Below are 21,501 nucleotides of genomic sequence, written 5' to 3'. Positions count from 1 at the left end.
CAGTGTCCTGTGCTCTTGTGAAAGGGTTTTACTCTTAATTAAAAAAAAAATTATCCCCACTGCACCTCCAACCCCCTGGGAGCTGCACAGGGGTGAGAAGGGCAGAGCATCCGAGTCCTGGTGTCCCCCACCCCCAGAGCATCACCCCCAGCACCAGTGGCTGCACCAGGGGTAGGGCCCCCCCCGGCGACAAACACAAGGGAGGGGGGGTCCTGCCCTGAGTTCCCCAGGCTGGACTTCCCCCAGGGCACCTGGCCCACCCTGGCCAGAGCCTCAAACTGAGGGAAAGGTGTGAACACAGTCGGGGAACAAAGAGAAAGGGGTACTGGCCAGACCCCAAAGCCCCAAGGAGCAGAGACCTCCAAACCCTCCCAGGAGAATCAGTCAGACCCCAAAGGTCCCTCAGGAACACTGGTCAGACACAGCTTCCCCCAGAGCAGGAGGGGTGGAGGCGCTGGCAGGAGTGTCCGGCTGCGGGGCAGTGGCTCCCTCACTCCTCAGGAGGCACCTGCAGCGCCGAGTAGAGCATGACCTGGCCCTCAGGCTCCTGCTTACCTGGGAGGCAAAGGGGCATTTATGAAGGTGGGGGTCATTTGGGGAAGTCCCCAGGAACGCGGCCCCCAGTCAACAAGACACATCCACCCCCATCCCAGCAGCTCTGGCCCCCCCAAGCCCCCAGAAGTGTCACCCCGGCCCCCCCTTACAGGAGAGGCACTTGAGGACATTGCGGAAGGAGCCGCCAGCGGTGCCAAAGGCCCAGAGGCCGGTGCAGAGCGTGAGGATGAAGATGGGGCCCAAGGTGGCCTCGTAGCACGGGTTCAGGAAGGTCTGGGGACACAGAGAGGCAGGTCACACCTTCCCCACCCCTCCAAACAGCCACGGCTGGACAAGAAATGCCTAGCCCTGTGGAAACCCAGCCTGAACCCCTGCTGAGCTGTGTGCCCCCAAATCCTCCACATGGCCCCCAAATCCCCACTGACCTCCTCCAGCACAGGCACCCCAAGAGTCTGGGGGTGCCTGGGGGTGTAACTGGCCCTGTGGCCCTGGGCAGGCAGTGAGAGGGGCCGAAGGTGCCCCCCAGGACTCACCAGCCCAGAGGTGAGCAGGTGGCTGCCCACCACCAGCCCCAGGCCCCCGGCACGGCGCCGCTCACAGGCGTCGAAGAAGATGATGCCCCAAAAGGTGTGGAGCAGTACCAGGGCCATGGTGAGGAAGGCTGTGGGAACAGACACGGAGCCTCAGAGCCGGAGCCTTCCTCCTCCTCCTCCTCCTCCTCGCCATGGGCCCTGGCCTCACCAGAGGTGATGAAGTAGTAAGGGGAGTCCCCGTGGATGCCGACAGTGCCTGGCCCGGCAGAGTCTGCCAGGATGTTGCTGATGGAGAAGATGCCACTGATGATGCCAAAGGAGAGCCCAGACACTGTGGGGGAGCCAGGGTGAGGGGAGCCCCCGTGGCCTCCACAGCCCCGGGCTCGGTGGGCTCAGGGAGGGGCAGGAGAGTTGGATGCAGCTCCCGGCGCCGGGGGTCTGCTCACCGTAAGCCATCTGTCGCAGGGACATCGGGGACTGCCCGTCCTCGCTGAGGGTCGCCAGCCCTTCATCCGCCTTCCTGCGCCCCCAGAGAGAGAGCATGAGCTCCGTCCCACACCCAGGAGAAGGGAGAGCCACGGGCCAGCAAGGGGTGAGAGGAGACGGCTCCTTCCCGGGGTTTAACAAGGAAGAGACTCTGGGGGCTTCCTCTGGACACAGAGCCCCAACATCTGCTCAGGTTTCCCCAACCCCCGGGACACCCCAGCCACCGGCACAGCTCCCCAGGCCCCCGGGCAAGCTCTTACTTGAGTATTTTGAAGCAGGCGAACCTGCAGAGCTCCTGCAGCAGCACGGCCGCGGCGGCTCCGAGCAGCAGCAGCGCCGCGTCCTCCCGCCCGCTGAGCTGCACCGCCACGAACCAGAGCAGCGAGGCCGCCAGCAGCGACAGCAGCCAGAAAAACGCCCTGGGGGGACACCGGGACACCCGGATAGCGCTGCGGGCACCAGCACCAGGCAGAGCTGCTCGGTACAGCCGGGCTGGCCCCGGCGCTGCTCCCTCACTGCTCTCACGGCCCCTGAACCGCCCCTCGGCCCAGCGCTCCTCACTCCGGGGAACGGCAGCTCCCTCAGCCGCCCTCAGCGCCGCAGTGACCCTCACAGCCGCCAGAGGCCCCTCAGAGCTCCCCCCGGGGGCCTCCCAGGCTGCCCCCGGCCCCTCAGCCCCTGTGGGGCCGCCCGGGCTCACCCCGCCACCAGCACGATGACGCGAAGCGGCTCCGCCGCCACCGTGAGCAGCACGAGCGCGGCCGCGGGCCCGAAGGCGATGCCGGCGCACCCGAAGAAGACGGCGGCGCCCATGGCGGCCGCGCACAGCGCCCCCTGCCGGCCCGGAGGACCTGCCATGGGGGGGTAGGACCAGTCCCGGACCGGGGACAGGGGACACTCGGGACAGGGGACACTCGGGACAGGGGACACACGGGACAGGGGACACTCGGGACAGGGGACACGCGGGACAGGGCCTGCACCGGGGACAGGGGACACGCGGGACGGGGGACACAGAGGACAGGGGACACTCGGGACAGGGGACACGCGGGACAGGGGACACAGAGGACAGGGGACACTCGGGACAGGGGACACGCGGGACAGGGGACACACGGGACAGGGGACACTCGGGACAGGGGACACGCGGGACAGGAGACACGCGGGACAGGGGACACAGGGGACAGGGGACACTCGGGACAGGGGACACGCGGGACAGGGGACACGCGGGACAGGGGACACGCGGGACAGGGCCTGCACCGGGGACAGGGGACACTCGGGACAGGAGACACGCGGGACAGGGGACACTCGGGACAGGGGACACTCGGGACAGGGGACACGCGGGACAGGGGACACACGGGACAGGGGACACTCGGGACAGGGGACACGCGGGACAGGGGACACACGGGACAGGGGACACACGGGACAGGGGACACGCGGGACAGGGGACACTCGGGACAGGGGACACTCGGGACAGGAGACACGCGGGACAGGGCCTGCACCAGGGGAGACACCTGACATGGTCTGTGCCCAGGACTACCTGTCTGCAGGCTCACTGTCCCCAGTATCACCCATCCTGTCCTGTGCTGTGCTGTCCTGTCCTGACCTCTCCTCTTATTCTATTTTCAAGGAACTCCTCTTTAAAACCTGCGATTTTCTCTCTTCCAAGCCCCTCACATCTCCCATTCTGATTCTGTCCCCCACCCCCACGCTGCCGCCGTTTACAGAGGCGCTGGGAAGGGCAGGAAAACTTTATTTAGACTAAAAAATTCCGTTATGCAGCAAGAACAGCCTGGCCGTCTCCAAAGCCCCTCCCTCCAGATTCCCATGGGATGGGCAGCCCGTTCCTCCTCCCTGCGGGCTGACGGTGCCGCAGGGAGTCCTGGCACCGCTGCCATGCGGGCTTGGATTTTTCATCCATCTTCACGTGCCCTGCAAGGAAAACTCCACGCAATGTCCCCTCCAGCCTCTTCCGCAGGAATGCTGTGAATGCCATCTCCTGGGCGCGAGGCATTGTTCAGGGAAGAACCGGAGTTACCGGCTGCGTTGTGTTAATTTCCCTTCTTGTTTCGCTTCCGCCTATTAAAGCTGGGAAATGACACAATCCGAGCACCACGACTTCAGCTGCACCTTCCTCCTCGGACTGAACCCCCCGGCGCAGCATCACGCTCTGGATGCCCAGAGCATCCCTGGGATGCAGCTCCCCCAGCATGGCAAGAACCAAGAGCCTCCTTTTTCCTTCTGTTTTTCTCCTTTCCTTCCTTTTTCCCTGTTTTTCTCCTTTTCCTTCCTTTCCCCCTCTGTTTTGGTTCAACTGATGAGTTTTCCCTCAGGAAAGGTATCCCCCCCCTTGCTGCTCTGTTGTTGTGGCAGATTTTACTGTTGGATTTTGGGGAAAAAAACCTTTTAATAATTATAAAACAAAGACATAGAAGTAGAAAGAGCAAAATAGGGATTTGGGGAATAAGAAACAAAGTTTTGGGATGGCAGATGGAAAAGCCCTTGGTCTGCCTCCTTTCTGTGGCTGCAGTGGCTTGCTCCGTGTCACCAGATGTGAAGGATCAGTAAGAAAAGAGGTAAAATGAAAAAAAAACAACAACAACAGAAAACCAGAACAAAAATAGAGCGGTTTCCTTTTCCACCCAGAAACACAATTCAAGATCTGCACCTGGGATGCAGGAATGCTGCTGGGATGTTCCAGCTGGTCACAGCCAGGGAAGAGCAGCTGTTTCCCCCTTTTGCCACCTTATGGCTCATTTTATCCAGGTCTCTTAGTGGATTCTCCAAGTTTTCCCAATTTTTGCAAGTCTTACACCACCACACCCAGTTCTGAAGAATCATTCCCAGCCCCAAGCCTGCAAATCCCACGGAATTCTGACTCCCAGCTCCCACACCACGGGTTTGTCCATTCAACCCCACCCACTCATCTGATAAGCCATAACCATCCTCAGGGACCTTCCTCACCTCTTCCCTCCCCATTCCTCTAATTCCAGGATATTTTAACCCTTCCCCCAGTGCCTCCCAGCTGAGCCGATGGCTCCAGCCCTGCTGGGATCCTTCACAGGTTCAGATTTCTGCTTGGGTTGGGATTTTTGAGTTTCAATGTTATTTTTGTGGAGGAGGGAGAGGAGGATCTTGTGGAGAGGAGGATTTGAAGAGATTCACTTCCTGCTCAGCATTCCTGGGCACTTAACCCTTTGCCAAACATCCCTCCACAGATGGGGGAAGCTCCTTCAGCAACGCACAGAGAACCCCAGGGAGGTTGGGAATTGGCTTTGGGATGTGCTGGGAAAAAATTCTTCAGTTAGGTCCACTCTTTGTAAGAAAAAAAGTCTGCCTTGGGGAATTTTTCCCTTAAAATTGATTACAATCCTTAAAATCTACAGAAATCTTTGGTTTAAAATCAACAAGAGATGAGAAGAGCTTTGAGGCCACTCCCAACCCTTTCCATGATTCCATGGCCCTGCACCCCAAGACAGAGCTCCTCCTGTACTATGCAGGACTCATCTTGCCTTTTCCTGGTTTCCTAACCTCCGGGTTCAAAACCCACCAAAATACTGATTTTACACCACCTGATTCACCTGTCTCCTTCACTTTCCCTTCTCCCTCTCCAGTCTGCACCCATTCCCTCCTCACAGGAGCTCCACTGTCGCCTTCTCCCCAGGGTGTTTTTACCCACTATAAAATAAATCCATGACCGTTCACGTTTCTTCCTCCTGACAGAGAAACTGAGGCACGGGAAGGGGAAATGAAGCCAAGACAAAAGAATCCCCCAAGATTTTCTTGGAAGTCGGGACTGACTTTGGCTCCCAGTCAGGATCTCTGCCCTCTCTCCCAGAAGAATTTGCTATTTATAGCTCTGCTTTGCTCCGTTAGGACATAATCAAAACCATCCTCCCTCCGTACGAGAGCTCATTCAGCGGCACTAACCCTCCCCGGGGAAAACTTCCCAAGATTTGCGATTCGGCCATCCGAAACGCCTCCGCAGCGGGAACCTCTCCCAGCGCCGGAGCGGGGCGCGGGCAGCGCTCGGGACACGCTCAGCGCCGCTCCGGTCCCGGGCACAGCCGGGCACAGCCGGGCACAGCCCGGGCTCCCTCCCGCACCGCCGAGGAGCCTGCTCGGCTCGGCTCAGCCCCCCGAGTCATTTCCTGCCTCCGCGGGGAAGGTCCCGCGGAGCAGAAGCGGAGCCGCTCCGGTAGCCGACACCCAACGGAGGACGATGAACTTCTGCATCGCGGTGCTCCTGGTCCTTCATTCCTTGCCGGGTAAATACATTCCCTGGGCTTTCCAGGGTTTTCTAAGGGCAGTTTGATTTTTAGCTCGCTGCTCTGATTCTTCCCGCACTGCTGGGATGCCGCGGGGCAGTTGGGAGGGTCTGGAGGATCTGAAAGATCTTGGAGGGATTGTCTTGGAGAAAGGGGGCTGCAGGGAAAAAAGCACTGGGAATACACGATGTAAATTGCTGAAAGCTTCATAAAGCCTGTGCTTTGAGAACAGTGGGATAGTGAATGTTTCCCACACTGTGTTCAAATCATTTGCAAATTCCAGCTGGGAGCTATTAGGAGACACAGAAAAATCCCCAGCAGGATTTCCTGAGAGTTACGTGGGCAGTTTGAGATGGGAAAGAGTGGAATCAAGGTATTGAGGGAGGAAAACCCCAACCTGGAGCTGCTTAGGGATGAGCATGCTATTCTCCCATCTCTGGGAAGGTGGGATACGGAGCAGCACCGGCTCAGGGGAACTGGAAAGTGCAGCTCTGCCATGCCAAGAGCCTCCCTCTTCCCCTTTCTCTTCACTGAAGGAACTGACCCAAACATGAAGCATCAGGCGAGGGGATTCCCAGCTGGAAGCTCTTTTCGGGATACGGTTGCCCTGTTATTCTTAGTGTGACTCCAGTGCAAACACAAGAGCCAGCTCGGAGTGACTTTCTGGGAAAGCTCTGTGCACAGCATAATGTGCCCGGGCCAGAGCTCAGCGCTGCTGGAGCATTGCCAGAGGATGAGTGTGGGAAGGAGTGGGAGTGGGAGCAGGTCCCAATTTCAGTCCAAATTTCCCCAAAACCTCAGGATGGGAGTGGGACAGGTCAAGGGTTCGACACTGCAACGGGTCCCTCCTGCAGAGCCCCAATCCCACCCTGCAATCTTCAGCCTCAGTCACTGTTTTCAGAGAATTCCCTAATGAGAATTTTGGGACCTGGGCTTCTCCCCCAGGCTTTGCCAGTGCTGAGAAAGTCAGGGATATCTCAGGAAAAAGTGGGAGGGTTTGGAGAGGGACTTGGAGCTACAGCTCACCCTGGGCATGACTGACAGCATCATTCCAGCTATTAATGGTGTATCTTATAATGACAATATTATAATTATTTATTACTATAAATGAGTATCAAACTATAAAAGTATCTTATTATCCCATATCTTCCATTCTCATCTTAGTGTATGAATTTGTGACTATTAGAACATATTAATATTCCAAATTAATTAGCTTTAAAAAATCCCTCCAAAAACCAAGAAAACACACAGAACTTTATGTTTGGAATAGTGAATGAGCCACTCTCTCCAACTGTGACAACGTCACATGGGTCAGAATTTATTTATAGTGGCTCAGCCCTAAGGAAACATGAGGGTCCCTTCTGATACCTTGGCTGACAGCCAAAGGCTCTGGAGCAGCTGGATCCTGGATGAGCAGCTCCTCCCAGGGGAGATCCAGCCCGGCTCTGGGTCTGGGGTGCAGGGGCACAGCCAGAGGCTCCATCTCCACCCCTGCATCTCTTGCTTCCGACACATCCACACCCCAAAACGAAGGAAAACCCCAGCCCTGGTCTGACCTCTCACCTTCAGCTGGGCCTAACCATGGGCCAGGTTGTAAATCCATCAGTCCCACAGGAAAGGGGTTTTTCCCAAAGCACCAACAAACCAAAGGAGCTTCCCACGACCCCGCGCCCGCGGCTCGACCCCGGCTCCGCACGGTGACCCGCACGTTGTTCCTTTGCTTTCAGGGAAGGCGCAGGTCGAGGATGACATGGAGGAGATCGCACAGGATTTACACGACTACGTGGCTCATTTAAGTGAGAAATGCCTTTTTAAAAGCATTTTTACCATTTTCCACAAGCCACAGGAGCAAGCTGGGATAACCGGGGTTGGGAAGGGATTTATCTGAGTTGTCCAGATTAATCTGAGTTAATTTGAGTTACACTGGCTGCTCAGGGGGAAAAGCTGGGTGGTCACAACCAAGGACAAGGGGGAGGGACTCGCCCCATGCTGGACAGGTGTCCCCAACCCCCATTGTGCCACCTCACCTGGGGCTGTTTCCATTCCAGGCAATTACTATTATTCCACAGAAGATTATTACTATGACAACATCACAGCAACCCCTGCCACGTACATGTACGAGCTGGATTCATACGAGGTGAGTTGGGTTTCTCTTGGTATTCCCCTAAAAAACAGGTTTTCCTCTCCCAAATCTCTGCCAGGAAAAATAAATGGACTTAAACTGCTGACTTGTAGACCACAGAACAATTCAAGTGAGTTTGAGTAGAGTGTCCATGAACAGCAATCATGGAATGGTTTGAGTTGGGATTTATTTTTTGAGTTTGCACAGAAACAGTGGGAAATTCCTTGCTTTCATAATTAAATACTATCCAAGCCATCCCATGGAAGGATCTCTCTGCATAGGAGTTAATCCTATGCTGTGACATAGCAGGTTATTTCTTTTTCTCCACATCTAGACAAGCACCATTGGAGAGGTGGATTGGGAGGAGTGGTTTCTAGAAGAGAATGCCACCACCAAAATTTCAGGATTACCACATACAAATGCTCCAGGGGATTCCAGGGTTGCTGAGGACAGACAGGTGGGTGCTTGTCACTTCAGGAGCCCTGCCACAAACTTTTAGCACAATAAAACATGGGATTTTCTGATTTATTTCCCTTGACTCATCAGGATTCCCAGGAGTCATTGGGATCATCCCTGCAGAGCCAACTCACCCTCATCATCCTCCTCAGCTTCCTGGGTCTCCTGCTATGACCCCCAGACTCCTCCTCCAAAGGTACCCGGGGATTCCAACACTCACTCAAAGTGTGTCCTTTAACCCAGGGAAATCCAATTCTTTCTGAAGCAGCAACTTTCCAAAACAATGCAAAGATAACAAACCCTTCCAGGCATCCAGCTGGGATGCCAGGGAACTCACCAGCAGCTCTGGTTGCCACTGACAGCCTGGAGAGGCTTTCCAGGGTGCTTTCCCAATGACCTGCTGGCATTCAGTGGGATCTTCAGGGCTGGGAGCAACCAGGCACCTCCCACTGCTCATCCACCCCAACACCCTGTTCCATACAACCCTGGAATGGTCTGGGTCGGGATGAACCTCACAGACCAGCTGGTTCCACCCTCCTGCCCTGGTTCCTCCAAAGCTCCATCCCACCTGGCCAACATTTCCCAGGGCTGGAGCTCTCCAGCATCCCAGGAATACCCCAGCTCCCATCCCACCACACTCTTTGACCTGCTCACCTTTTTCCCTCGTTCCAGACACGGTGGGATGGACACTGTCAGCTGCTGACAACAGCATCCTCTCCACCAGGCGTTGTTCTCTGTTGAGACTTTGTGTCTCCAGCTTTTGCTGGAGGGAAGGTGGAGCACGGAGAGCTCTGCAATGCTTCGGTCCTTCCCTGTTTCTTCGGATTCCCCTGTAAAAAAGAACCTCTGCCAATAAAATCCCCAGCACCTGACACACGGTCTCTCTTGGTAAATAATCTGCAACCACCACCAGAACTGGAATAACAAATGCAAACATGTGCAGTGCTTGTCCCATCAGAAGGATCTTCTTGAGCCTCTAAACCCAGCCAGGAGCTTCCAGATTTGTTTCTTCCAGAACCACACCATTTATTTTCCAGAAACACCTGCAATATCTGGGTGTGGTGAGAAGGTGGACCAGAAAACCTCCCACCACCCCAACCTCCCCACGGAGAGCAAACTGTTGCAGAAATGGGTGGTTTTGGTCAAGAAATCAGAGTTAAATTCCTTTTTGGAGAAAAAAAGTGCAATCCCACACTCGGTGTCTATGTTGCTTTTCCTTGAGAGACTTAACAGGAAGGAGGGATGGAAAACTGGCCCAAGTGTACCCAGGTAACCCCACAGGACAAACGAGACTGAGCCATGCCAAGGGATGTTGAGTCAAGCCAAGAGGAGATTCATGGGTCACAGTCCCCAGAGCCCTCGGCTCCCTCCAGACACCTCCCAGACCCCAGGAGAATCTCCCGAGCTGCCAGAGCAGGTATGACCCATCCCACCCACCTCCTCTGCACCCACGGAGCAGCAGGGCCAATCCTGGCCTGTCCCACCATTCCCACATTATCCAGGCCTTGGAAAGAAGAAGACTTTTGTTCCCTACGAAAGCTAAAAGGCAAGAAACAGGTTCAGAAGCGGCTGGAGGAGCGAGACCGGATGTGCTGCCTGGCAGTGCCACCTCCTGGCTCTGTGCTGCCACAAAGGTGGATTGAAAAAAGCCAAGAACGCCCCAGAAAATCAATCAGGATCACAAGCAGTGAGATTTCCAGCCCTGGAGTGGAGTAAAAAGCAATTAAAGGAAACTAAAAGATGTGGATGAAGGTTATGAGTTTATTTCTAAAAACCATCCCTCTAATGCAGACAGAGAAAATAAACCAGTTTGTTGTAACCTGGCCTAACTACAAACTGAATCGTTTCCTTGCAGAGCCAATTCTCCAGTTTCAAACCTTCCAGACCACATCCTCACCTCCGGCGGTGTTTTGGGACAGCGATGTCCTGACACAAACACTCCACGGATGGACAGCTGGACAAGCCTTCCCTGCTCCCAAAGCTGGGAATATTCACCCAAACCTCTTTGGTCCCAAAATCACACCATCCCCTCGGCTCTTTCACAAGTTCCTTTGCCAGATTTACCCTTTCCCCCAACTCGGAGGGGTGGTGGTGGCTCCGTGGCCGCTATCTCCGTGAACAACCACCCAGCCCTCCTGGCAAACCCCTGGGATAAGCAGCTTTAACACAAAGAGGATTTTCCCTGCGGTTGTGAGAACCTTTCCCAGTTACCTCCCAGCAGGAAGCAAGCAGAGGGCTCAGGTCTCTGGCATTTTCCAGCTCCTTATCAAACCATGCCGGAGCCAAATCCTGCTGCACCTGCTCCCAGCAGGACTCCCACGGTCTGGGAGCGACGTCCTGGGGCAGCCGCAGCCCACAGGGGCTATTTTTGGGTTTCAGCCTCAAAAGCACCAGTGAGGGACACAGAAACAGTCACTGAAGAGCCCCCAGAGCCAGTAGTGAGGAGGGAACTGGCTCCAGGGTTGAAAACACCCTGTTTAGTGACCTGTGAAGGTGATTTTGTGTAGATTTAGGCAATTATGGATGGGGGCTGGGGCTGCTCTCCTGCCTTTAATATTCCCAAGTTCTTGTCTTCCCTCAGTGAACTCCCAACTCCTTGTCCTCACCACTGTTAGACTACTGTCCATCAACATGAACCATAGGTCAGACCTTGAAGCTCCAGTGTGGAGAACATGAACTGTTTCCATCCACACGGATCCCCTGGATCCAGAACAAAAGTAAATAATCCTTAACCTGTTTTTCCTTATTTCTCCCATTTTTCCTCCATTCCTGAACCCACAATATCCAGCCTTTCCAACCTCATTTTAACCCTTTTCTAAAATACAAGACAAACTCCTTGGCTGACCTCTCCCTGTTTGATCCTGAAACAGGAAATATTTTCTCCATGGAGTTTACACAAAGCTGGAACAAACCCGAGATCCCATGTTGGGCTGTTGGGTTTTGTTGTTTTTAGTTCTGTCACCAAGTTGCCAAAATGTCTCCGGTTATTTGTGTCTCCAAAGTTAAAAGAGTCAACACGTAAATATTTGGAACTGCTTGTCCCAGAATTGTCCTGCCCGGGCATGAGGGATGTTGGCGTCTTGGAAACTCTTTTCAAGGATCATTTCCCAGGAGAAAATCTTCAACAGAGAAACATTCATTCATTATCAATTTTAAATAGTAAAAGAATTTCCATAGGGATATAAATCCCATCTATCCACTTGGGGAGATCTAAATTACATATATCCAACTTAAGTGGAATATAAATCCCATCTATCCACCGCAAAGGGGATATAAATTCCATATAAGCAAAACGAGGGGAGATACAAGTCCACGTATCCGCCCAGAGTGGGATATGAGCCTCATATAACGCCCTCGAGTGACTCAGATTTTAGGAAGCGGACTGTTCTCCAGCTGTGTGAACCTGTTTCCCCTCCCCGATGCACTGGTAGTGCTGCCGTCGAGCAAATTAACCCAAAAGCAACAGAAATCCAAAAAGCTGCTGTACCCTATGGCGAGCGAGACCGCTGCGCGCTCCCCACTCGTGACACCGGGGGTGCGACCCCCGCGGGAGGGAGGGGACGCGCCAACCCCGCGGGGTCCCGGCCGCACAGCACCGGAGGGCCGCGAACCTCCCCTCACCTCGGAACCCAGCGTGTGGAGCCACGCGAACCATCCCGGGACCCCGGCGGGCCCCGGGGACCACGGAGCTCCGGGGGAGGCAGCGGCGGGGGCGGCCCTACGGGCAGACCCTTCCCGAGAAGGGGCGCGGCGAGACGCGGCCCCTGCAGGGGAGCACATGCGGGGACGGCCGCGCACGGTCCGGACCCGCAGAGCCGCGGCCCCGGCCCGGCCCGGCTCGACTCCCCCACGGCCGCGACCCTCAGCCCGGCTGGGCCCGGCCCGGCCCGGCTTGGCTCGACTCCCCCACAGCCGCGACCCTCAGCCCGGCTGGGCCCGACCCCTCAGGGCCCCCTCAGGGCCGCCCCCGGCCCGGCCCCGCCTGATCAGGGCGCGCGCGCCCGCCGGCCCCCGCGCGAGAGCACAAACCCCACCCCCCGCGCGCCCGGACGGGCAGCGCGCTCGGCCAATGGCGCGGCGCCCCCCGCGCCAATGAGGGCGCGATGCGGGTAAGCCCCGCCCCGGGGCGTGGCGTGGCCGGGGGGGGCGCCATGCGCCGTGTCATGGAGGCGCAGTGTGCGGGCGGCCATTGACGGTGCCGGAGCTGCGGCGGAGCAGCGCGGCCGGGGCGGCCCCGGCGACCCCCGACCCACTCCCGGCGCACTCCCGGCGCCCGCCGCAGCCGCAGCGACCCTCGCGGCCGCTCTTGGCCACCGTTGGCCACCCTCCCTCGCCAGTGCGGAACCGCGGGAGGGGAGGCGATGGAGATGAAGAAGCGCATCAACCTGGAGTTGCGGAACCGGGCCCCCGAGAAGGTGAGGGGCGGCGGGGCCGGTGGGGCGCGCTCCCCCCGCCCCGTGGGGCCGTCGCTGCCGCCTCGGACCGCGCGGGGCCGGCGGCACCGCTGCCGAATCTGGGTCAGCCGTGGCGCAGGGCCCGGCGGGGCGCGGGCGGCGCTTCCGGCGCGGCCCCGGGACCCGCGGCCCCCCCGCATTCCCCCTCCGCCTCCTCTCTTGGGGTGCCCCGAAGTTCCCGGGGGTCGCGGCGGCCTCGGTTTCCCCCGACGTTAATCCGCCGCTTCCCCCGGCCGCAGTAAACAGGTCACGGCGGCGGCCCCGGCCTGTCGCTCATCTCGGCGACTTTAATTGATATAATTAACGTTGTTTCCCGTGCCCGCCGCCCCGCCGGGCGTGCCGTGGGGTCCCCATACTCCTCCCGCGTCCCCCCGCGCTTCCAACTTTCCATTTCTTTGGAAGGATCCGTTAAAAAAAATATAAAAATCCCCGAACCGCTGGAAAGGCGGGAGCGCACGTGCGCGGCGGGGCCCCGCGCGGCTCCGGAGCGGCCCCGCGGGAAGCGGCCCCGCGTTCGCCCCCCGGTAAAGGCCTGGGGCGTTCGCTTTCCCTGACCTGGCGCACGTGGGTTTTGGGGCAGAAAAACTGCCCGAAACTGTTGATGTAACCCACCCAGTCGCGTTAGCGGGTGGCAGGCACCCGGAGAGGCCTCCTCTAGCTGCCAGCGTGCATCTGCCGGGGACGAAGCTGGGAACCTCCCTCTCTCCCCAGCAGTTTGCCTTAAAATTCGCTGTCTGTATGGAATAATGGTAGTCTTTTAATGAAAAAATAAAGTAATAGTGGGAAGCTGGCTTTGTGCTGCTTGGGGAAAGGGAAGAGTCACCTTGTGCCTGTCCTTTACCAAGTGGATGTTCCACTCTAGATAAAATAATTTAAAATTAATTGTCTGCTTCTTGTTGCTGCTTCTCCAAGTAAGCAGCCTGTATTTGTTATCAAGTGGCTTGGGCGCAAGGAAATTATTTATTTGGGCTCAATTAACCTCTGGGACTCTCTGGGAAATAATCTGGAGTCAGAAGGTTTTAGGTTCAGAGCGAAACTGGTTTTATGAGTTTGGTTATGCACAGGTAAATGATGAGACTGAGGAGATGTCGGCAGTTGGCTGCTTACAGGGCTGCAGTGGTTCTGTGGGGAGCTGTACCAGTATACTCCATCAGTGGAGTTTTGGGGTCAAGTGGCAGTTTTTGCAGAGTTTAGTGCATGCTTAGAGGAAGGAAAACTGCTGCATAATTTTTAGATTAGGTGGGTGTTGGTGGTTCCAGGGCAGAAGTCTGGTCTGATTTTAAAGGAAGCCCCAAACCAGCAGCCCCTGCCCCGGCCCTGGGATGGGGTCCAGGTGGGTGTGGGAGTTTGCTGCTGTGACACCCACACGTGTCCTGTTTGCAGGTGACAGAGTTGGTGCTCGATAACTGCCGGTCCAGCAACGGGGAAATCGAAGGGCTCAATGACTCATTTAAGGAGCTGCAGTTTCTCAGCATGGCCAACGTTGAGCTGACGTCACTGGCCAAACTCCCCACGTTGAGCAAGCTGCGGAAGGTGGGTATGTCCTGGCTGCCAGAATCGGGGGCGATGAGCCGTGGTCGCACCTTTCAGCACTCCTGCTTGGACTTGTGTGGCGCTCCAGGTGCTTCATGGGCCTCTGAAATGTATTTTTAATTGTTTTGGGTGTCTCCAGTTAATTATGGCAAGTTGGGCTTGGTGAGTGACTCTTGGGGCAGTGGACATCGTGAAGGTCCAGCTGAGCAGGGTGCCTTGGTAAGAGGCCCTTGGGCCACTCATTGCTGGCAGTGAACTCCAGTCCTGGTAACTTAAAACTGAGGTGCCCAAACCCATGAGACTGTAAGGAGCAGTTTATAATTCTCAACCTAAAGGAACTTTTTGACAGCCAAAGCTTGTTACCTTGGGGGAGTCTTCAAAAGTGATTACATTCTTAAAGGGAGAACAATTAACAATGATGCAGCTGAATCTAAGGCTGAAAATCTAATTGTTAATTCCTTTTTTTCTGTACAATAGCTGGAGTTGAGCGACAATGTAATTTCTGGAGGCCTGGAGGTCCTTGCAGAGAGATGTCCTAATCTCACATATCTAAATCTAAGTGGCAACAAAATCAAAGATCTTGGCACTGTGGAAGCTCTTGTGAGTATGAAGTGGGAGGGGCTCTGGGGAGCTGTAAGAAGTGCTAATTTTTATCAAGAACCCTTAATATTTTTGCAATGGATTGGTACAAATATTCATCAGTCCTGTGATTGGTCCAGTTTGATAGACTGGATGCCGTGGTTATAGGACAGCATATGTAACCCCACTGCTGGAAAATGTGTCAGGAATGGGATGTCCCAAATCCGAGATGATTTGGCTTGTTTTGTCTTTGAAGAAAAAGTGGCCAAGGTGTGTCCTGCTGATTCCCCAGTGCTTGTTTGTTAATGAGTTTTCATTAAACTGTGAAGTGACTCGGATGCAGGTGTGATACAGCCAGGAGTGGGACAGTGAAGCAGAACAGGGAGCTGCCAGGGGTGATCCATTCACCCATTTTTCTGGGTGATTTGGGTTTCTGTCCAAAACTGGACTCTGTGCACAGAACCCAGCCCCCAGGGTGTGTGGGAGTCTGGAGGTGTGGGAGTTATTACAAACAAGTGCCTTCGTTGGGGATCTGGCCACTGCCAGCAACGTGGACTGAACTTTGAGGGAGAAAAATTCTGACTAGAAATGAGAGATGAGGACGAAATAAATTCTGTTATACTTGGGCTGTGACCCTGCTGTATCTGGGAGCACCGCGAGGAAAAAAACCTTTTCATTTATTTTCAGCAAAATCTGAAGAATTTGAAGAGCCTTGACCTGTTCAACTGTGAGATTACAAACCTTGAGGACTACAGGGACAGCATCTTTGAGCTGCTCCAGCAGATCACATACCTGGATGGGTTTGATCAGGAGGACAACGAGGCACCAGACTCAGAAGATGATGATGATGGTAACTTCCTGAAACAAACTGGGAGTAGGAATGGGATGTTGGAATGAAGGTCTCCATGTAGCACGGGGTCTTCCTGAGCACACAAGTGCAATTCTGCTCGTGCTCCTGAAGAGCAGAGCCCAGAGCATGTTTGGAATTAATGCACTGATACAGAGCAAAAACTCCCAGCAGAGGGTTCCAGTCCTGCAGAAGCCACCTGGGCTTAAGGGAATTGGACTAAAGAGACTTTTGCAGACACAAATATTCTCAAAGTTGTTGCCAGCAGTAAAGCCCTTTGTGCTACTGAGTGATACAGAGCAAGGGGACGTGCACACTATTTTGAGTAAAAAATTACAATTTTACAGGGTTTGGGAATGGCTTCAGCTCCCTGCTTCAGTATAATACAAATTTTAGTTCCAAAAGCACACCTAGTTCCTTTTGCTCCCAACTTGGTTGCAGTCCTTAAGGAGGCTGTTATGGCTCTCAGCCCCTTCTGCTGGCAGGGGTTTGCATTTGTAGCTGCTTCAGACATCGAGAGTTTTGCCTGAAGCTTGTGATGTAAAAACACCAGGAGTCTTGCTTAGAGAAAAAAATGACAAAATTTAACTTGGTTAGAGTTATGGTCATTTCCCATGTGTTGCCTGGATTTAGAAAAAAATACCCCCCCCCCCAAAATCCTTCAGGAAAAAAAATTATTAGAGCCAGCCTATCCTGCTATAGTCAGAGAGGAGTGAATGGAACTGAACTTCTGGTCTGTATGTGTGTCCTTCACTGCAGAAGGGGATGAAGATGATGATGATGATGAGAATGAAGCTGGGCCTCCAGGAGAGTATGAGGAGGAAGATGATGAAGATGATGGAGCTTCAGATTTGGGAGAAGGTGAAGAGGAGGAGGAAGTTGGTCTTTCATACCTGATGAAAGAAGAAATTCAGGTAAAGTTTGTAAATTCTGCCAAATGCAGGAAGCAAAGAGAAGCTCCTGTGGGGTTCTGTGGTTACGGAGAACAGTTCTGCTACAGTTCCCAGAACACGGAGAACAGCCACCTTTCAGAAGGTGATGAGTAGAGTTCTTGTAGCTATAAACTGTCACACAAATTACAGGACAGCAGTAAAGCCCTGGGTCCTGGTCACGTCCTCCCCTCTGGCTGCAGGGTCTTGACAGGGGAACGTGCCTGGTGTGGGGTTTGTGTGCAGGGCTGCACCAGCAGCACCCCCCTGTGGGATTGAGGGCCCCTGTGGCAGCCACTGCTGGCTCTTCGATAAGAGTTTGCTTTGGTCAGGGAGTTACTGTGGAGTGGCTTTAATTCCAATATTCCAAGGGCCAGTATCAGCGACCTGTTTCCCCATTTTGACTTGTCACACTCCCCTGTGTAAAAAATTCCAACAAGCAGAGGGATATAAAAACAAGGCTTGAGTTGGTCAAATTCTCTGGAGCTGATTGTTGATTTGTTTACATTTCTCATCTATCAGCTTTAGAACAAGACAAAAAAAGCAACACAACGACTTTCACAGTAACTTAGGAAGAGAATACTGTTGTGCTCCTTTTCCTCCAGGCCTTTACTGACTGTGGGTTCAAAGGCAATCTAGAGCTGCTGGCATCTCCTCACAGTTAATTTGTCATTAACCTTGAGCTGGGCTTAAGGTAGTGAACAGTGAGGAAAAGCAAAGAAATGAGCTTCTGGGGCTGACTGGTGGGAAAAGTGCAGGGAATTCCTGGATTTCTGCTTGGGATCATCGTGGAAGCAAGACTTCAATAAACAGCAATTGTAAAAATGTCTCCCATTTTTTGTACAGGATGAAGAGGATGATGATGACTACGTTGAAGGAGGTGATGAGGAGGAGGAAGGTAAGTGCTCAAGTATTCAAGTTGTGACTGAAACAATCAATTCTCCATAATTCTTTGTGGGTTTGGGACATGCACGTTAACATAAAAACAAAAGTAAAGTAAAAGTGAGGAAGAAACAATAGTTTTCTGAAAGGAAAGACACTATCTCCTGTGTGGTTGGAAACTGTTGGTCTCTGATGTGGAGAGGAATGGGGCTCTGCTGTGCATCTTATTATTTACGTACATTGAAAATGTCCCTCAAGTTCACCAGAGTCTCCGCTGGCAAAACCAGGCAGACAGGAGCTTTCCCTTTATCCAGCAGAAAGTGGCTTCTCCATAAGCAATTCTGCTATAGGGACAAAGTTCTGTTTGCAAGAAATGGCTTGCTGGAGTATTTTTTAATAAGTTTTTTCATAAAAAACTTCCACATCTCAGTAAAGACAAATCCCAGAATTTCTCCCATTGAGCTCCCATCTCCTCCACATGCTGGGCTCTGTGGAACAGGTTTGGGAGTTGGATTTTTCACTTGCAAAAACGGTATTTCTGAAGGAGCAGTGTGAATTCTTCACTTTGTACAAATGCAGCCCTGGAGTCAGGATGGGCCACTGGCCAGAGAGTGACTGCTGGGGAATTCACGGACAGGATGGGGCAGCCCTGCACTGCAGGCTCCCACCAGCAGAGCGCACAGCACACCGCCCGAGCCTGGCCCTTGGCTAGGGAGGAACTCGGGGATGTGGTGCAGGGTCCTGGTGCTGGTCTGCATCACACACGCTCCCATTCCCATCCCTGGCTGTGGGTGCTGTGTGGGCAGAGCGTAACGGGCTGTGTGCGTCCCTCTCTCCTTAGCAGAGGGCGTCCGAGGGGAGAAGAGGAAACGAGAGCCCGAGGATGAAGGCGAGGAAGAGGAGGACTAATTTGCAGGACCAGACTCTCCAGTTACGGAAGACGCAATAGTGATTATGCAGCTCTGTATGTCCATGTACCATAGATGTCCTGACAGAAATCCTATGTTAACTTTTTATAGCAGAAGTGTGGTTTTACTATTCCTGCCCCTTTTATCATTCCAGATAAGCTCTGATAGCCCATAGGGAACCCTCTGTAGAGAACAATTTTCAGCCCTATAATCACTGAAGCCATTGGCAAATTCCCCCCACCAGACTTTTCTTTGGAGCTCTTTAATTTCGTACAATCTTGTGTGTTGGTCATTGTTAGCCCTGAATCCAACCCCATGCCCCATGGGTTTAATATTGGGAGTTTTCCTTCAGGAGTTTAAAGTTTTTACACTTAAAAAGCTGAATTGAAAAATGCTCTACAGCAAATTCCCCATTCTCTTAAATCAGTTGACCCTAGGCCAAGTTTTCCATGGATTCAACTGGAAACCCCTAACTAGATGACACCCATGTTTCAGTTTTTTAAAAGGTGATTTTTTTGAAGGCTCCTTTTATTTTGGGTGTTCCAGGGTAAAGCCTCAGTGGGTTTCAGAAAATGTTTTTGTTTTCCTGCTTGCTCCAATGTTCAGTGTTTGGAGTATTCACTAGATTCCTTCAAGGGTGTATTTTGGCCAACTGTAAGAGTTGTGATCCTTAAAGGGTTGCAATCCATAAATTTTCTCCCAAGTCCATTGTCACTGCAGGTATTAACAAAGCAATTAATGTGTAGTTTTAAACCTTTTTGCTAGAAATCTTTGTTAAACCTTCACTCACTTTGCTCTTGCATTGTCATTCTGGGAATTCTGCACCACTCATGGCTATAAAATGTATAAAATAGATGAAATATGCATTTCTGATGCAGAAGTGAACGGGTAACTCCTCCAAGTGTGTTGTTTTCCACCCCCCCAGCTTTTCTAGAACTGTTGAAAGGAAGGATGAATCCAAGTTGGCCCTTCTCTGCACGTCACCTCTTAAACTGTCTAATCTGGCTCTAGGCAAAACACTTAATTGGTGTATAACAGTTGGGAGTATTTGGGAGTTTACATTGAGTGGCTGCAGAGATGCGTCAGGAGCAAGCATGGGGGACGTGCAGAGAAGCTTTTTTTCTAGCAGCCTTTATAAATCCTAATCTGCCCCAATGTATCATCTTTCCTGTTGGAAACAAATTTTGACTTCCGGCATTCCTTCAGGCGTGATCTGAGTTTCACACAGTGTAGTCGTGGTATCACACTGACTGACACTGTCTCACATAGGTCCTGAACCAAATATCACACACAGCTTTATTCCAGAGACTTATTTTTGTATCTGTCCTGGCTGTCAATAGCTGCCAGAAACTGGGGAGAGCCTGTGGGTGGGTGGAGGGAGATTCCTGGGCCTAAGCGAGTCAGTCCCTCATCACCTGGTTCCCTGTGGATGTTCCTTAGGAATTTCACACACTAGTGCAGTGTGACCTCCAGCTCTTCAGTGGAGTTTAGATCGTGCAGGGTTGAAGTTCTTCAAAGCCTCACTCTGTGTGTGTGGTTTTTTCCCCCCAACTAGAGCCTTAACTCTGGGTTCCTCCTGTAGCTGTGTAGCGGGGCCGAACCTTCCCGGCCTCGAAGTGGAGTCTGGCAGGCTGTGGTACACTTGGGAACAACTGACTCCTTGGGCTTTGTGATTGTGGAAGAATATCTCTAAAGACGCTAGAAAAGCCGTGGTGGAACTTCCTTTGCAGTCACAACCGAGTCCTGTGTTTGTGATGAGTCCTGGGTGAGTCAGTGCACAGTTGTCATGTCCTGAAGGCTCTGGGCGAGGCACTCCGTGCTCAGCTTTGAGAGAAAAAGTGTTTTCCCTTTCTTTTGCTTACTGTCTTTAGATTGAAACTTGTTATTTATAAGTGTGTACGTTAGAGCACCTCCATGTCAGGGTTTTACTTAACTGTCTCTTACTGATGAAGATAAAATTAGTTTTAAATGGAAAAAAAGAGTCTATTTTGATGGATTAAAATAATGTGGGTAGTGGGCTTGTTCGGATAAGTGAGTCCAGCTCCTGAGACCAGACAGACTGAGCTCCGAGGGGTGACAGCCCTTCCCTGGGCCAGACTCCCACTCCCCAAACACCCGCAGTGCCGTGCGTCAGCCCCGCGTGGGACCTGAGCCCCTCACGAACCCCAGAATCTGTCCCGGTGTCACCATCCCCGGTCCCGTGCCCTCCGCTCGGCATGCAGCAGCAGCGTTTTTTAATGAGGAATCAGAGCCTCCAGATAACTTTTGAAACTTTTTTGCTTGGTGGGTGGTCTTTTCATGCAAATACGTCAGGGTGGGTTTTATATTTTGTAGAGGTTTTGTCCTATTTTAATGCTCTTTGTATGGCAGTCTGTATATAGTGTGGTTTGGTTCCTTCTCCGACTCTTTCCTGAAACTTTGGAGTAACTGATTTTGTGCAACTGTGTTTTGAATAAAGCCATGACAGTGTTAAATTTAAGACAACAGCCCTGCAGCACTCTTCTGGTAACTTTTAGTTGTAACAAAACATGTTTCCTCCCCATGTGTGCTGTAAATTTTAAATTAAAAAGTTTTCAAACCGAACTATTTCAAATAAATTGAGACTATTGTATTGGATTACTTCTCGGGGTATGTCCACCTGTGGACAGTATGATGTTTCTCAAGGAATGGAGTAAGGGAATTTCCTTTCTGGTTGTGTTTAAATGGGGTGGAAATCTGCAGAATGGTGGGTGTTTCTGGGGATGGAACTTGTACTTGTGGTACTTTAGTCCTTGGTAACATTGGAACAATTGTGGAAAGATGTTCTGGAAAACCTGAGTGGTTCCCTGAGTGTTTCCAGGTGAGTTTAACACAGATGTCGTAGACACCCAAGTCTGGGTGAGTCTTTATCACAGATCCTCCTTGTGCCCAGCAGCCTGAGCCAAGTCTGGTGCTGAAATATTTCTCTTACAAGAA

The 21,501-nt window shown here is 53.0% G+C and overlaps 2 protein-coding genes across 10 annotated transcripts; one reads left to right on the top strand and one right to left on the bottom strand.

Annotated features, from left to right (window-relative positions):
- Position 1: 1 nt before the first annotated feature.
- APH1A (aph-1 homolog A, gamma-secretase subunit) lies at positions 2-12,388 on the bottom strand. Of its 8 annotated transcripts, none has more exons than XM_063421224.1 (8): positions 12,036-12,388; positions 9,069-9,244; positions 1,835-1,993; positions 1,535-1,697; positions 1,297-1,419; positions 1,197-1,216; positions 705-828; positions 4-555 (listed from the first exon to the last, which is right to left on the bottom strand). In XM_063421224.1, exons 1-8 carry the CDS (start codon positions 12,067-12,069, stop codon positions 491-493), a joined length of 864 nt encoding a protein of 287 aa, XP_063277294.1. In that variant the 5' UTR covers positions 12,070-12,388; the 3' UTR covers positions 4-490. The 8 variants fall into 8 exon arrangements, with proteins under 8 accessions (XP_063277295.1, XP_063277294.1, XP_063277299.1 ...); XM_063421223.1 differs by having other exon boundaries at positions 6-555; positions 1,089-1,216; positions 12,036-12,385; XM_063421225.1 differs by having other exon boundaries at positions 2-555; positions 1,197-1,373.
- A 167-nt stretch (positions 12,389-12,555) lies between these two features.
- On the top strand, positions 12,556-21,162 carry ANP32E (acidic nuclear phosphoprotein 32 family member E). 2 transcript variants are annotated; one of them, XM_063421232.1, is made up of 7 exons: positions 12,556-12,829; positions 14,252-14,401; positions 14,879-15,001; positions 15,668-15,830; positions 16,587-16,741; positions 17,603-17,654; positions 18,483-21,162. In XM_063421232.1, the coding sequence occupies exons 1-7, from the start codon at positions 12,776-12,778 to the stop codon at positions 18,545-18,547; spliced, it is 762 nt and encodes a 253-aa protein (XP_063277302.1). In that variant the 5' UTR covers positions 12,556-12,775; the 3' UTR covers positions 18,548-21,162. The 2 variants fall into 2 exon arrangements, with proteins under 2 accessions (XP_063277302.1, XP_063277301.1); XM_063421231.1 differs by having other exon boundaries at positions 12,557-12,829; positions 18,480-21,162.
- Positions 21,163-21,501: the final 339 nt, after the last annotated feature.

This window comes from Prinia subflava, chromosome 35 (genome assembly GCF_021018805.1).
Source record: "Prinia subflava isolate CZ2003 ecotype Zambia chromosome 35, Cam_Psub_1.2, whole genome shotgun sequence".
Lineage (NCBI taxonomy): Eukaryota > Metazoa > Chordata > Aves > Passeriformes > Cisticolidae > Prinia > Prinia subflava.
The sequence above is the reverse complement of the archived record's forward strand: the minus strand, read 5'-3'. Positions and strand labels throughout refer to the sequence as shown.